Genomic DNA, 17829 nt, shown 5'->3' on the forward strand with positions numbered 1-17829 from the left:
GCCTCCAGTATCTATGCTGCAATAGTCTATGTGCTGCAGTCAGTCTGTTATATCTGGTGTCCTGTGTGAATTTAAGTATGCTCCCTCTAATTCTCTCTCTCCTCCTCATCCTCCCTCCCTCCCCTCCCCTCCCAGAGGATCTGAACCTTGGGACAATGCCTCAGGACTACCTGTTCTGATGAATCCTGGCTGTCCCAGTCCACCTGGTAGTGCTGCTGCTCCATTTTCAACTGTTCTGCCTGCGGCTATGGAACCCTGATCTGTTCACCGGACGTGCTACCAGGTCCCTGACCTGCTGTTTTCAACTCCCTCTCTCTCCATACTGCACCTGCTGTCTCGACCTCTGAATGCTTGGCTATGAAAAGCCAACTGACATTTACTCCTGAGGTACTGACCTGTTGCACAATCTACAACCCTGCTGGTCATCTTTGAACGTTTGAACATTTTTAAGAACAATCGTGTCTTAATGGCCACATACTCTTAAAATCTCCACCTGGCACAGCCAGAAGAGGACTGGCCACCCCTCAGAGCCTGGTTCCTCTCTAGGTTTCTTCCTAGGTTCTTGCCTTTCTCGGGAGTTTTTCCTAGCCACTGTGCTTCTACATCTGCATTGCTTGCCGTTTGGGGTTTTAGGCTGGATTTCTGTGTAGCACTTTGTGACATCTACTGATGTGAAAAGGGCTTCATAAATACATTTGATTGATTGATTCTTGTTTCTCATGGTCTGAGAGTCCTTATGGTGCCTTTTGGCAAACTCCAAGCGGGCTGTCATGTGCCTTTAACTGAGTAGTGGCTTCCGTCTGGCCACTCTACCATAAAGTACTTCTGAGCTCTGCCTGAGTGATCATCGGGTTCTTGGTCACCCCCTACCAAGGTCCTTCTCCCCCGATTGCTAAGTTTGGCCGGACAGCCATCTCTAGGAAGAGTCTTAGTGGTTCCAAACTTCTTCCATTTAAGAATGATGTGTGTTCTTGGGGTCCTTCAATGCTGCAGAAATATTTTGGTGCCCTTTCCCAGATCTGTGCTTCGACACAATCCTGTCTTGGAGCTCTATGGACAATTCCATCGACATCATGACTTGGTTTTTGCTCTGACATGCACTGTCAACTGTGGGACCTTCTATAGACAGGTGTGTGCCTTTCCAAATAATGTCCAATCAATTGAATTTACCACAGGTGGACTTCAATCAAGTTGCAGCAACATCTCAAAGATAATCAATGGAAACTTTGAGTCTCATAGCAAAGGGTCTGAATACTTATTTACAAAAGGTAATTCTGTAATTCCAAAAATGTATGAAAAAAGAGTTTTGCTTTGTCATTATGCGGGTATTGTGTGTAGATTGATGAGAACTGTTATTTATTTAATCAATTTTCTAACACATACCAGAAAGCTGATAGTGGGAGGAGTGAATTGGTCACTGAGGTCTGGTGTTGGTGGAGGGACTGGGGCAGGCAGCAGGGTAGGGGCAGGCAGTGGTTAGATTCTACAAGCCAATATGTATCCCATGTTCAGTCTATTACGGTGTTTTGCATTGGACGCTACGGGGGGGGGGGTGAAGTGTTGCTGGGTATGTACAACACAGTCACAGTAGAGACCCTACTGAGTATTTCCCACCCCACTTTAGCTGAGACAGGTAGAAAAGTTCTCTACAAGCCAATAAGTATCCCATGTACCATGTATTGCGTTTGATTGAAAGGAGTGGGTGGAGTAACCAGTACTCTGTATTAAACCCATTGCCCAGCACAAGAGACCTATTTATGTTTTGAAGACTTAAAAGTGTATTTCTTCAAATATAGCGTACACAATAGCTTTCAACACAAGTTAAAAATAAATGCTGTATAAATAATACAAAATTAAAATACGTCAAACTTTCCATAATTTAAAAAAGATGTGATTGCAATGCTGTGAAAAAAAATTGTACTGCAATAGAGGGCAAAAAAAAGTATATTCCCAAAGTTTAGCAAGTTTAGCATGTATGGGGACTCTATTATTTTTTATCTGCGATCGAGCAGCCAGCATAAGATCCTGCTGCTGAGAGAATGGTAATCAATTTGCCACATCATGAAGAGAACATTCCAATCCTCCACTCTTCCCATTAGGGATGAAGAAAAAATACAATGACTATGCGCCCTCTTCTGGAGGATTGAAGTGAATGTGGCCATAGGGACCAAGGCAGACTGGATATCTTCTTCCTGTAGCTTTCCGGCAGACGTGACGCTATGTTGCGTATTGCTGCCTTTCAGTTTGGAAAGTGCATAACATATTTGTTCACAAAAAAAGGCAAAAGGGAAATGGGGAGAAAAGGATACTGCACCTCCGTCTCCACTGAATGTAGAAAACATTAGCAACTCCTTCCTCATATTGTGTTGCACCCCCTTTTGTCCTCAGAACAGCCTCAATTCATCAGGCATGGACTACAAAGTGTCGAAAGCGTTCCACAGGGATGCTGGCCCATGGAAACTTCAATGCTTCCCCCAGTTGGGTGGTGGACCATTCTTGATATGCATGTTGCAGTTCTTGACACACTCAAACCGGTGCGCCTGGCACCTACTACCATACCCGTTCAAAGGCACTTACATCGTTTATCTTGCCCATTCATCCTCTGAATAGCACACATACACAATCCATGTCGCAATTGTTTTAAGGCTTAAAAATCATTCTTTAACCTGTCTCCTCCCCTCCAACTACACTGACTGAAGTGGATTTAACAGGTGACATCAATAAGGGATCATAGCTTTCATCTGGATTTACCTGGTCAGTTGATGTCATGGAAAGAGCAGGTTCTCCTAATGTTTTGTACACTCAGTGCATATTCCACTATCCCCAATACATCCCACCATACCTTCCCGCTACTTTGGCCCCAACAGAACCTACTCCAGGCCATAAGCCTAGTAGGCTGAAACCCCTTCTCTCAAAACCAAACCACCTGTAGTTCTTCTGCACTAAAATCTCTGATACCCAAAAACGTATCTGCTGCTGCAACCAATTCAATCTTCAGGGATTTCCTTTCCATCTTTGCTGTACAATTAATAACCATAGCAATAAACGGCAACAAGCCAACCTTACACAAACTTTTCAGGTCACTCTGTACTTGCCTACTTCTCACAGGGATCTTCTCAGGCTCCCTCACGCTTTGCCCACCATCCTATACTTTCCTTACTGCCTCAGCATATGACACCTTCTGCACTGCCCTCACCAGGGAAATGTAAATCTGTCTTACTTGCACAGGACATTTCTGATCCCCAGCAACATGGTCACTCCCACAATTGAAACGCTCCACCTTTTCCAACAAACCTCGCAATCGCCCTCCTTCATACTGCTGCAACATAACTATGAACTCGGAACATGAAACACCATGGTGGGTTCGGAACAAAAGCTCTCACGGGATAACTTAAATACAGTGGAGGCTGCTGAGGGGAGGATGGCTCATAAGGTCTGGAATGGAGTCAATGGAATGGTATCAAACACGTCAAAGATGAGGTTTCCATGTGTTTGATACCATTCCATTGACTCCATTCCAGACATCATTATGAGCCGTCCTCCCAGCAGCCTCCAATGTTATATACCCTACCATGACTTTATCCAGCAAGCACATCAAAACACTGCATCAAAACTTAAAAGAACAGACAGGTTCTCCTCAGTCTCACGCTCACCACCGCACCGGGTCAGCGTCGCACCAAAGGCAGGGATCCCCAATTTCACTTGATTCACCTTAACACTCAACCCCACCCTTCATCACTCCTTTCAGTGCTCTGCTCCGGAGAGCAAAGCATAACACCACTTTCATCCCGAGTCTCGAAACATGCATCGTCCTCTCCCACTGAGCAGCAGATACGCAATAACTCTACACAAGTCCTTCTCTGGATACTTTGACTGAATTGACAGAACCCAACTCCTTCTTTACCCAGCCTGATACAACTAACAGATCGACCAAAAGGGATGGATCCACTTTCGCCATGAATGTTACTCCCACTGGGTCAGAGTCATCTCTGAGTGGGACTTCTGGAAACTCAGTATTGCCCGCTGCTGCCATGCCACAGGTCAGCTCGCTCAATTAACTTAATACCATGGCATTATTGAATACTTGTTTCTGATTGGCATGCTAGAGTGCATTCTTTCCCTATAATGCATGGTATATTTGCACGGTAGAATTAAATGGTTTTGAAAGAAAGTCATATTGAAAAGATTCACATTGTTGAATTTGATTTTCATAACGGCAAGAAAGGACTGATGGTTTGGTTAGCTAAATGAACAACTACTGTAGGTATCTAGTAAACTTGCAAACTAATTCAGTGGATGTTTAACACATTTCTAGTGGCAAATGTGTTAAATTATAGGCATCGTAAAAAAGGCATAATCAACTCTATACATTCTCTGGAAAATGCAACTCCATGGAAGGTCAGTTCTACATCATTCATTGTTTTCCATAGAACACAAAGCACATTTTCTAAGTCTTCATACTGTTTGTGTTTTGTAAAATCCACTGACTTGTCTCTGAAAAAATTAACAATTCAACATGGCCTTCAGCTGGTTGTCTCTTTGGCCATACTCTTTCTTAACCGTCTTGTCTGCACAGTATAGGCAACCATGGAGTAGAAACCTGAACTCCCTAATCTCTGATATTTCATTATTTGTTACAAAGTTGATAAAACCCTGATAACAGCCTGTCAGACCAGACATGGATAAACAAAATATACACTGAAAACTACACAGATGAGGTAATGTATATTTTACAATAGTTTTAGATGAGTCAAGAAATGAGTATGGAATTAATTTCAGAAACATAAAACAAAAAGGAGTTTTATTTTTTTAATTGACAACCCAATTGTTATTTTCTGTCATGTGTATGCAAGGGGAGATAATTTGTTATGGGGATGGGAAGTCTTAATGACATACCTAGAAAATTGAGATGCATTTATTTATGAAGGCTGGTCCTGAATTTCAAGTTAGCAAGGCTGTACATTAAAAAAATTAGTTGTCCCATTTACATATTAATTGCAAGTCTCTAGTGATAAAATGAAATTGATTTCCCTTTAGGGGAAACTTGCCCTGATAGCAATTTACAGTATCTATACACAAAATGATGGTTAAGGCTAAGATTTTGTCAGAGGTGTCAGGCAAATGAAATGTAAAGAAATCCCTGAAATCTGACAAATGGTTGTGAAAATGTTCTCCAGAGTGCAAAGCATGCCAAGCTGCCTATCATGACCTCCATTGAGAACCCATTGGACCAATGAGATCATTCGGTTTGTATCTCTTTGGATCAAACCAGGATGTCATACTGAAATAAACATTTGATGGATTGAGGCTGACTGCATACAAAACGGACAACTGGAAGACAGATTACAAAACTAAATAACTAAACAAAGCAATATATGGAGCAAAATCAAGCAAGTTGAAGAAATAAGTTTTGTCCAGTGGCATTACTCACTGCCTCAGTCTTTTTAAGAAATGGTTTGACTGCCAGATGACTGAGTGTAGTCAGTGGATATTCAATTTGTTGCTGCTAAATTGTAGAACAATTGTGAAAAAGCAGTGTGTCAAAATCATAGCCTCATGACCAATTCTAAATGTAATTCATAATGACAGTATGCATCGGGCTCATAAATCAAACCAGGCTACAGTATAGTGTAGACTAGAGTACAACCTCTTTTCCACCCCAATCAACCTAAATGATCTTTAACTAAATCCATTAAGTGTTTTGATGACCAAATTTCTCATATCCCCCCCCAATACTTTTTATTCCCTTTCCATGGCAACAGACAATTTATAGCTCAAGACAGATGCAGTCTAACTAGTCCAGCACCTCCACTGGATTATGTTTACTTCAAATTTGATATTACTAATGCAAGATTAATCACAACGGTGGTCATTTTAGTGACACAAAAAAACTACAATCAAGCTTGCAGAATACTAAGTTACAAATGTATTGCCTATGTGCACTATTGTGGACCCTCTAAAAATAAAGAGAAAGTAAAGTTCCAATGATAAGAACAAAATCTCAAGACATGTGCTAAAACAAATATGCAGCTGGCATAATCCAGGTTACAGCTCATGTTAAGATGTAAAAGGCATGGGAAACATGTGAAACACCTAATGAAACTTCACAATAAACAAGATGAGTTCAAGTTACTCGAGAAAAAAAAAAAAAAAGACATGTTCATTCATAGATCTGCAACAGTTGTCATTAAAGAACGTATTTTCAAACTCCCATCTAAATTAAAAATGACTCCAGTTTTAACCAATGGCATATTCAAAGCAATAGCATGTATGAACAAAAACTGTTTGAAAACATTCACATCAATGTGTTGTACAGTAAAACAATCTGTGATAACGGCGAGAAGTTGAGTAGGGAAAGCTAATGAATGACCCATGTCAGATAAAGTCTCCACAAGACAACTTCTGGATTAAAGCAGCATGTCAGTGTGCAACACAGATCTGGTCATTTTCATCACATCACAGGTCACTACAGTGCCCTTTCAGACAGGTGAGTTCAATATATACCTGAGCTACTGTATTTACAGGGTTGCACTAACGCCAGCCTCATGAACCATCCCAATCTCACAAGTTTACATTCTGTTACGCTATGCGTGTACTCAACTGTATGGCTGGGAGTAGTTAAACTCAAGACATGAGCTTTACCAGGGTTTAAGTGCTACCTTACAGTAGGATTTTATGAAGTAAGATGCTAGCCCTGGATGGATCTAGGACAAGAAGCAGGGACAGAGACGACACAGGTGAGAAACGTGGAGGTTCCAGAACTTTCTCCCTGGTCTCTTGCCCATGAGCACAGATGCCAGTCCAACCCAGGGCAGCTCACCTTGATAGCACCTCTCCCCAGGCTCTCCAATGACCACCTGTCACTGCATTTGGGACATTTCCAAATACATTGACAGATAAAATTAATTGGCTCAGGGGGATACAGAATGACTGTCTGAATCGTCTCACATTATGTCCGGGTGTGAGAGTTTGGGTAGAACCATCTCCAGGGTCTTAGTGAGCCATTGAACCACGCTGCTGCATATAGCCATGCACCTTTATGTGCTTAGCACTCCAACTCAATTGCACTTCTAACGTCTGAGAGGAGGTTGTTACAATAATACAGCAAGGCCACAGAATACATAAACATACAGTAATACAAGACATTCAGAGGGGCAAAGAAAGTACCTTTGAAAGGAGTGTGAACCAAGCTGCTAACTAGTCCCCTCCAAATTCAAAACCCAATGTTTCAGCATTCAGTAGAATAACACAATGATATCATTATAATAACAAGTGATCATAAGAATATGAATAGTAACACTGATAATAATAGTCACAATAGAAGTAGTAATAGTTAAAGTCAGGGTGTGGTCTGGACTATGGGAGGTTCCAGTATTCCATAAGGGAGTGCTTTCAGGAGTCCCTTAGGCCTTGCTCAGCTGATCCATACAAGTCATGAAGAATGGCACATGGCAGCAGCTCGGCACTTAGCAGCCAGGTTGCACTGTCCCTTATTTTATCGCTTCCTTCTCCAACCAGAGTGTGTAGTTATGTTTCCCCTCTTGTTCGTTTGCCTTGTGTTAATATTAAACATGTGTTTCTTCTTTTAGTGTTTTCATTTCACAGGCATTCTCACATTGCATACTTCTGTGTCCATTCTCTTGCTAGTCTGTTGTACCTGTAAAACAAAATGGAAGGTTTGCTCTATACCTGAAAAACAGAACTAGCACACTGGTATTCTAGACCCTTACCAGGGTTGACAAACATTGGTATCAAATGAAGGTCTATTGACCAAAATGTTGGCATTAAAATATACATTTAACTGTTTGAGGAGTAGGCCCTATTCAGGAATACTAGTATGCTGGAGTTTCAAAACAAAGGAATCAAACACTATGGCACACTCACTTTTCCCTGTCAGCTTTGTAGGTGTGTGCAATCTCTGGTACAAGAGGGTCATCTGGGTTCGGATCGCAAAGCAGAGAGCAGATTGACAAGAGAACTACAAAAAAATTGACAAGAAAATCATCAAAATTCAATAACTACATCTGAAACCCCTCACCCTGCAGACCCCCACGCACACAACACGTCAATAAAATTTTTATTTTAAATATTTTATTATGCAAAAAGGAGGCCAAATGCTTCTGTAACGGCCGTTAACCATGCATTGTCTTTAGGGGAACTAAGAGCCTTTAATACATCTACACACAGCTTTCATCCATATTGCTATGACAGCTGTTGTGTTGACCACCTCTTCACTGGAGAGACAAAGTGGCACATGATAACGATTTCCCTTCAAGTCTAAGAATAATATATTTACTATTCTGACAACCATTTGAAGTAGAAAATAACAATGGATTGCTGAAATTGAACTAATTGTCTTGTACATTATACCACACACACCCATGTACGGTACATGTGTGTATCATGAATGTACCGTACATCACAACTGCTGCTGCCAGACTTATTATTATTACTAAATACTGCACAATTTAAACACTGGCCCTCCAAAACCCCCTTCCCTAAACACATAGAAATATTAGATTATAAATTGTGCCTTCCTGTACTATACTTATGCAACAAAAAAAAGTGATATTCTACTGAGCCATATACTTTATATTCATATTCTTATCTTTTATTATTTCTTATTGTTGCATTGTCGAGAAGGAACCTGCAAGTAAACATTTTGTTGGATGGTGTATACCATGTGTATCCTTTACATTCGAATAATAAAACTTAAATACCTGGAGACATTGACTAGGTCAAACAATTGTTTCTTAGAATGGTAAGCCTTGTAAACAAACCAACTAAATGTGTAAGCCTACAGTTCTAAAATAAGCATGTTTGGAGAGATATGCTGTCTCTGTCCTTAAATCAATGCTAACATTTGAAAAGGTCCTATGCATTATATTTAAATATATTTTCCCTCATCATAATAAGTTATATTGAAGTAATCCCTGGAAATATTTAATTCCAACCTCATGTCAGATCCTATAGACTAGAGCTGGGCGATATGGACAGAAGTCCATGATAAATTGACAGAATTTTCACAATAACGATAAATTGAACAATACATTTATAGTATGCATCGATATCAGTAAAATGTCTGAAATAATTGGTTTGATCGGTATCAATTTTCTATTTATCATCCCAGCTCTACTATAGACAAACATTCATAGTGGCTTACCTTTTGATACAGTGAGTGCAGGCGACCATTGAGATCTCAAAATATCCAGACAAATGCTTCCATTACTGTTGATATTGGGGTGGTAGATCTTTGTCGTGAACGCAACCTGCAATTGAATTTAAACATTTTATCAACCAGCACATACTGCTAGCACTATGAATTGTTTCCTAATGTAAACTGATCTTATGTGCTTTTAAAACTCACCTTTGGTGGTTTGAATGGGTAATCTGTAGGGAAGTGTATAGTCAAAAAGAACACCCCTCCCTGATAAGGACTGTCATTCTAAAAGAATAGAAGAAAAACATGTTTAGAAGGAGAAGAATACCCGTAAAAGCTTAATTGTTGCTAAGCTATATGTTAATAAGAGAAAAGGGAAATTAAATCACATACCGGACCCATTATTGTCGCCTGCCAGTGAAACACTAAATACAATTTCAAATGGGTTACAATTAATACAGAACAATGCAATGTCATAGCCTAGCCCATTGCATGGGTCCCACTCAAAAGTTACCTAAATGTATGTATAGTGTAGGTGTGCATGTCACACTACTGAATGTCTAACAGACTGTCACAGACTGTTTTTAAAAACATGACGAATATGTCCTTCATGTGATCAATATTTAGGATTTATCCCATAGTTACTTACAATCATCTCCAACTGGTCCCGCTGAGCACTGTGCAGGCGGATCCCTCTGCAAATCTGTCAGTTCCTAAAGAGATGAACAATAATAGATCAATTACATTTTTGGAGTCCACTTCTAGCTGATGTGGCAGATAAGGAAAAAAATTCTGTCATGGATATACCTGTGTCATATTTTACAGATATACAGTACCAGTCAAAGTATGGACACACATACTCATTCTAGGGTTTAGGGTTGCACATTTTGGGGAATATTCAGAGGTGGAAACTTTGTGGGATTTAACAGGAATACATGCAAATTAACAGAAATATATGCAAATTAATACCATTTAAAATGTAGATGTTTTTTGCATTGGATACATTTACCATATCATATGGAGACAATTGCAAATGATTGAATCCTTCCAATAGAAAAAAAAAACTATTTAGTTATGAATTGGACTTTGAGTTGAGTTGACTCTTCACATGGGATGATTTCACTGAACAAAAGAAAGGGAATATTGAATGATCCCCAATGATCCATCGCATCCCCGAAAAATGTTTTCAACATACATCTGTAAAATTATAGTCTAGAAACTAAAGCTTTGTTTGTCTTCCTCTCAGGCTTCCATGTCTTCTCCCTGGACCTCCTCAATGTCCACCTCTTGAACATCAGACTCTGAGGCCTCGTCTTCACTGTCACTTTCCAACCTTGTTGAGGATGGCTCAGTCAGGCTCAAAAAGCCTCAAATTTGCCCGGATGGCCACCAATTTTTCAAGCCTTGTATTGGTCAGCCTGTTGCGTGCTTTGTTGTGCTGTCTCTGCCTGGCCGGTTCCCCTCTTTCCACTGGGATTCTCTGCCTCTAACCCTATTACAGGGGCTGAGTCACTGGCTTACTGGGGCTCCTTCATACTGTCCCTGGGAGGGGTGTGTCACTTGAATGGGTTGAGTCACTGATGTGATCTTCCTGTCTGGGTTGGCGCGCCCCCCCCCCGCCCTTGGGTTGTGCCGTGGCGGAGATCTTTGTGGCCTTGTCTCAGGATGGTAAGTTGGTGGTTGAAGATATCCCTCTAGTGGTGTGGGGGCTGTGTTTTGGCAAAGTGGGTGGGGTTATATCCTTCCTGTTTGGCCCTGTCCGGAGGTGTCCTCGGACGGGGCCACAGTGTCTCCTGACCCCTCCTGTCTCAGCCTCCAGTATTTATGCTGCAGTAGTTATGTGTCAGGGGGCTAGGGTCAGTTTGTTATATCTGGAGTACTTCTCCGGTCCTATTTGATGTCCTGTGTGAATTTAAGTGTGCTCTCTCTAATTCTCTCTTTCTCTCTCTCGGAGGAGGACCTGAGCCCTAGGACCATGCCTCAGGACTACCTGACATGATGACTCGTTGCTCCCCAGTGCACCTGGCCGTGCTGCTGCTCCAGTTTCAACTGTTCTGCCTTATTATTATTATTATTATTATTATTATTGGACCATGCTGGTCATTTATGAACATTTGAACATCTTGGCCATGTTCTGTTATAATCTCCACCCGGCACAGCCAGAAGAGGACTGGCCACCCCTCATAGCCTGGTTCCTCTAGGTTTTTTCTAGGTTTTGGCCTTTCTAGGGAGTTTTTCCTAGCCACCGTGCTTCTACACCTGCATTGCTTGCTGTTTGGGGTTTTAGGCTGGGTTTCTGTACAGCACTTTGAGATATCAGCTGATGTACGAAGGGCTATATAAATAAATTAGATTTGTGTGTTCCCAAACAAGGAGCAGTTGCGCTCTGAGGCGGCTGATGTTGGTGGGATTTGGAGGATGGAGGCAACAGGGGAAAGAGCCTCAGATCCACAAAGTCCCTTCCACCAGGTGGCTGATGAGATATATTGGCACGACTGCCATTTGCATCTCCATCCCAAAGCCCTTGCTTGGAAGTGTAATTCGCCAGACTGCCAAGAATCTTGCCCTCATTCAGGCCAAGGAGGCGAGACACGGTAGTGATGACACCATAGGCCTTGTTGATCTCTGCACCAGACAGGATGCTCTTGCCAGCATACTTGGGATCCAACATGTACGCGGAGGCGTGTATGGGCTTCAGGCAGAAGTCTTCACGCTTTTTGATGTATTTCGGAACTGCCGTTTCCTCTGCTTGGAGTAACAGTGAAGTGGGCAGGGCCGTATGGATTTCTTCTCTTACATCTGCAAGCAGAGTCTGAACATCAGATAGGATGGCATTGTCTCCCTCAATCCATGCAATGGCTACTGCTTTTGGTTTCAGGAGTTTCGGGCTGCTTACCACTCTTTCCCCAAATACATCATCCAGGAGGAACATGAAGGCTACTTGGTCTAAAGCGGAGGAGTCCTACCCTCACATCACACCCATAGGCTGTGCTGCTCATGTATTGAATCTGCACCTCTGTGGCCAACCATTGTTCCTGTTCCCAAGAAAGCTAAGGTAACTTTACTAAATGACTATTGCCCCGTAGCACTCACTTCTGTTATCATGAAGTGCTTTGATAGACTAGTCAAGGATCATATCACGCCCACCCTACCTGATACCCTAAGGCCCAATTCAAATTTGCTTAACACCCCAATAGGTCCACAGACAATGTAATCGCCATCACACCGGACAAGAGGAATACCTATGTTAAAATGCTGTTCATTGACTATAGCTCAGAATTTAACACCATATAGTACCCTCCAAACTTGTCATTAAGCTTGAGACCCCGGGTTTTGACCCCACCCTGTGCAAGTGGGTCCTGGACTTTCTGATGGGCCGCCTCCAGGTGGTGAAGGTAGGAAACAACAACTCCACCCTGCAGATCCACCGGGGCCCCACAAGGGTGCGTTCTCAGCCCGAAGTTTGGCTTGTCACCTAAAACACTCAAACGTCTACAGATACACAATCAAGAGCATCCTGTCGGGCTGCATCACCGCCTGGTACGGCAACTGCACCGCCCTCAACCGCAAGGCTCTCCAGGGGGTAGTGTGGTCTGCACAACGCATCACCGGGGGCAAACTACCTGCCCTCCAGGACACCTACAGCACCCGATGTCACAGGAAGGTCAAAAAGATCAAGGTCAACAACCACCCGAGCCACTGCCTATTCACCCCGCTATCATCCAGAAGGCGAGGTCAGTACAGGTGCATCAAAGCTGGAACCGAGAAAACTGAAAAACAGCTTCTATCAAGGCCATCAGACTGTAAAACAGCCTTCACAAACAGAGGCTGCTGCAACATAGACTCATCTCTGGCCACTTTAATAAATTGATTTAATAAAGGTATCACTAGTCACTTTAAATAACGCCACTTCAATAATGTTTACATATCCTAGATTACTCATCTCATACGTATATACTATATTCTATACCATCTACTGCATCTTGCCTATGTCGCACGGCCATCGCTCAACCACATATTATGTACATATTCATCCCTTTATATTTGTGTGTATAAGGAAGCTGTTGTGAATTTGTTAGATATTACTGCACTGTTGGAACTAGAAGCATAAGCATTTTACTGCACTTGCATTAACAGCTGCTAACCATGTGTATGTGAACAATAAAATGTGTTTTGATTTGCTCGTGTTTATTGGCCCAAGCAAGTCTATTCTTATTGGTGTCCTTTAGTAGTTTATTTTTTATATTTCACATTTATTTAACCAGGTAGGCCAGTAGAGAACAAGTTCTCATTTACAACTGCAACCCGGCCAAAATAATGCAAAGCAGTTCGACAAAAACAACAACAGAGTTAGACAAACCAACAGTCAATAACACAATAGAAAAGATCTATATACAGTGTGAGCAAATGAGGTAAGATTAGGGAGGTAAAGCAATAAATAGGCTGTAGTGGTGAAGTAATTACAATTTCACAAATAAACACTGGAGTGATACATGTGCAGAAGATGTACGTGCAAGTAGAGATACTGGGGTGCAAAGGATGTAGTGTAGTGGTTTCTTTGAAGCAATATGACCATGAAGGCCTGATTCACACAGTCTCCTCTGAACAGTAGACGATGTGTCTAACTTGAACTCTGAAGCATTTATTTGGGCTGCAATTTCTGAGGCTGGTAAATCTAATGAACTTATCCTCTGCAGCAGAGGTAACTATGGGTCTTCCTTTCCTGTGGCGTTCCTCATGAGAGCCAGTTTCATCATAGCGCTTGATGGTTTTTGCCACTGTACTTGAAGAAACTTGCAAAGTTCTTTAAATGTTCCAGATTGACTGACCTTCATGTCTTAAAGTAATGTACTGTAATTTTTCTTTGCTAATTTGAGCTGTTCTTGCCATAATATGGACTTGGTATTTTACCAAATAGGGCTATCTTCTGTATACCACCCCTACCTTCCCCTACCTTCCACAAATTAACTTTTAACAAGGCACACCTGTTAATTGAAATGCATTCCAGGTGACTACCTCATGAAGCTGGTTGAGAGAATGCCAAGAGTGTGCAAAGCTGTCATCAAGGAAAGGGTGGGTACTTGGAAGAATCTCAAATATAATTTTTATTTGTTTAAAACCTGTTTGGGATAGGGGGCGGCATTTTCACGTTTGGATGAAAAGCGTGCCCAGCGTAAACTGCCTGCTACTCAGTCTCAGTGGCTAATATATGCATAGTATTAGTAGATTTGAATAGAAAACACTCGGAAGTTTCTAAAACTGTTTGAATGATGTCTGTGAGTATAACAGAACTCATATGGCAGGTGAAAACCTGAGAAAAATCCAACCAGGAAGTGGGAAATCTGAAGTTTGTAGTTTCTCAAAGCTTTGGCCTATCGAAAACAGAGTCTATGGGGTCAAATTGCACTTCCTAAGACTTCCACAAGATGTCAACCGTCTTTAGAAACTTGTTTGAGGCTTCTACAGACAAAGGAATTCTCCGGTTGGAACATTATTAAAGATTTATGTTAAAAACATCCTAAAGATTGATTCTATACTTCGTTTTTGGTCTTTGTCTGGACCTAGTGCTCGCGCCTCATGAAGATGGATTACTGAGCTGAATGTGCAAACAACAAGGAGGAATTTGGAAATAAATTATTAACTTTATCGAACAAATCAAACATTTATTGTGGAACTGGGATTCCTGGGAGTGCATTCTGATGAAGATCAAAGGTAAGTGAATATTTATAATGCTATTTCTGACTTCTGTTGACTCCAACATGGCGGATATCTCTTTGGCTTGATTTGTCGTCTGAGCGCCGTACTCAGATTATTGCATGGTGTGCTTTTTCTGTAGTTTTTTTTTTTTAATCTGACACAGCGGTTGCATTAAGGAGAAGAATATCTTTAACTCTGTGAATAACACTTGTATCTTTTATCAATGTTTATTATGAGTATTTCTGGAAATTGATGTGGCTCTGCAAAAATCACCGGATGCTTTGGAAGCAAAACATTACTGAACGTAACGCGCCAATGTAAACTGAGATTTTTGGATATAAATATGCACTTTTACGAACAAAACATACATGTATTGTGTAACATGATGTCCTATGAGTGTCATCTGATGAAGATCATCAAAGGTTAGTGATTCATTTTATCTATATTTGTGCTTTTCGTGACTCCTATCTTTGGCTGGAAAAATGACTGTTTGGTGACTTCGCTCTGACCTAACAATCATATGTTGTGCTTTCGCTGAAAAGCCTTTTTGAAATCGGACACGATGGGTAGATTAACAAGAAGTTTATTTAATTTGGTGTATTACATTTGTTAATGTGTGAAAGTTACATATTTCTAAAAAATATTTTTTTAATTTCACGCGCTGCCTTTTCAGTGGACTGGCCATAAGAAGTTAACACTTCTTTGGTTACTACATGATTCCATGTGTGTTATTTCATAGTTTTGATGTCTTCACTATTATTCTACAATGTAGAAAATAGTAAGAATAAAGAAAAACCCTGGAATGAGTAGTTGTCCAAACTATTGACAAGTACCGTATATTTTTTCTAAACAGGCTGCTGTTGTCTCTGCAATTCTGCATATCTTGGAAAAAAACTTGGCATAGGTAGTCACATCTGGGTTGAGTTCACAGGGTCGTATTATTGGACTGGTAGTCCATACCCGTTTCAGTCTGTTCTCTTCTGTTTGTTTTCTAGTGAATACGACCCTGATTCAGACACAGTCACACACTGACTGAGGAAATTGATGTGGAAAATTATTCAGATATTGTGAAATAGGCTACACCACATCGTTTGACAACGGTTGTCTGGTTGAGCACTGAGTTGGGGGGGTGAAAGATGTAACAGCCAAATTAACTATCAAAGCATCTTCTCAAATTTGAAATTTAGGCTAACATGACCAATTACTATACAGGCCCCGTCTGTACCATACTGAAAAGTGATGATAATGTTACACCCTACAAATGGTATTACTTTTATTACAGTGAGAATAGAAACAAAATTAAAACAGACCACTGTTTCAATTGTTCGCCAAATTCACAAAACTAATATCCCCACTAATGAAAAGTTTCATTACAGTGAGAATACAAACAAAATAAAAACAGCCCACTGCTGTTTCAATTGTTCACCAAAGTCACATATGTTAGTAGTTATGGTGTTTACTGGCAGTGTACCATTTGAGTTTATATGGAATGGCATCACTGTTATTGTTGTACAGCAATCAGTACACTAGTTAGTTAACTATTTATGCAAACGCTGTCCATTCTGTTATAAATACACTTGCTTGCCCCAGTGCCCCATTTGCCATTCCATATATGGCAACATTGACATTGGGGTTCAGTATTTGGCAACCTGCAAACAGCTGTCATATGTCACGCGTGCGCATTAGTTTCCAGCACACTCATTCATGATGGAGCAAAGATGGCAAAAGATAGCTACCGCTAGCTAGCATTAGCAACCTAGCCCCAAATTGTACTCTTACCGGGTTCGTCTGACAAATAAATGACTAGCTAACTAGTGATTAAAAAAAATAACAAATACACGCAAAATGTAGTCATATTACTTGTACCCCAACCAAATGCAATTGGTACAGGCCCCTTTGTATTATCTAACGTTAACTAGATGGGAGGACCGCTAACTAGCAAAAAAAATAAAACAAATACTGTCCTGCTAAGCTAACGTTAGCTAGCTAACAGCTCACTAGCATGCAATGCGTCAATTGCAAAAAGGGCCACCATTGGTTACTCGTCTTTGTCTATATGTGAAGTATTCAAGGGGAGCACAAATAAGTGTGTTTTACATGAAATGTGAAGAACTATAACGTTTCTGATTGTAAGCATAACTATTTAGTTGACTAACGTTTCCTATAGTTGCAACGCAGAATGACAGGAAGAAATAAACAAACAATAACAAACACTCACCTTTTGAATTCTTTTCAACGCCATTGCTCGTTTAATTAAATATGTCTCTCTAATACACTGGCACAGATAATTTGGGTTAAATTACGATGTTTTTCAAACCAGTTACTTTGTGTATATAAAAAATGTAACTATCGTGGGATCTTTCGAATATAACTGTAGTTTCCACGGTAGAAGGTTGGCTAGCTTTCTCATCCACTGAGGTATAATATAAGAACGTTCTCACCCCCTCTCTCCTTCCACTGCTGCTGGAGAGGAGTTCCTGAATATCGCGAGACGAGAAATGCATTGGACAGCTGACCCTAACCAGACCGGAAGAGGCGAAGTGAGAGGGATAACAGGGCCCAGATAGCATAATGTTAGCAGTGTGGTTAGGTTTATGTTTAAAATCACATTTTAAGAAGATACATTGTAGAAATATGCGGGTGTTATGACTTTGTGGCTGTAATAACTAGTGACGACCAGGCACAACGCCGATATAGTGTTTTTTTCTCAAGGTTGGCGGGATAAATACTTATATAGGTACACTCTTTACAACCTAATCATTACAGAACGTCTATTTGATCAGATAAGCTTTTCATTGTTTTGTTAACCAAATTAAACACTAATTGACCTCCATACAAAAACGTAGGTACCTTTCGGTCTTACATTCTCCCGACTGCCGTTCCATTTTTGAAGACATTTATTTTCATGCTTAGAGTGGCCACTAAAGTATCTGATCAATTTAAAAGATATTTGTGTCGTAAACAGATTTTTA

At 40.8% G+C, this 17829-nt stretch overlaps 1 protein-coding gene across 1 annotated transcript; it reads right to left on the minus strand.

The window, feature by feature from the left end:
* Positions 1-4773: 4773 nt before the first annotated feature.
* Positions 4774-17315, minus strand: LOC135541725 (ubiquitin-conjugating enzyme E2 D4). Its single transcript, XM_064968051.1, has 7 exons — positions 17076-17315; positions 9810-9873; positions 9554-9585; positions 9368-9445; positions 9164-9269; positions 7885-7978; positions 4774-7657 (listed from the first exon to the last, which is right to left on the minus strand). Exons 1-7 carry the CDS (start codon positions 17097-17099, stop codon positions 7612-7614), a joined length of 444 nt encoding a protein of 147 aa, XP_064824123.1. The 5' UTR covers positions 17100-17315; the 3' UTR covers positions 4774-7611.
* Positions 17316-17829: the final 514 nt, after the last annotated feature.

This window comes from Oncorhynchus masou, chromosome 1 (assembly GCF_036934945.1).
Source record: "Oncorhynchus masou masou isolate Uvic2021 chromosome 1, UVic_Omas_1.1, whole genome shotgun sequence".
NCBI lineage: Eukaryota > Metazoa > Chordata > Actinopteri > Salmoniformes > Salmonidae > Oncorhynchus > Oncorhynchus masou.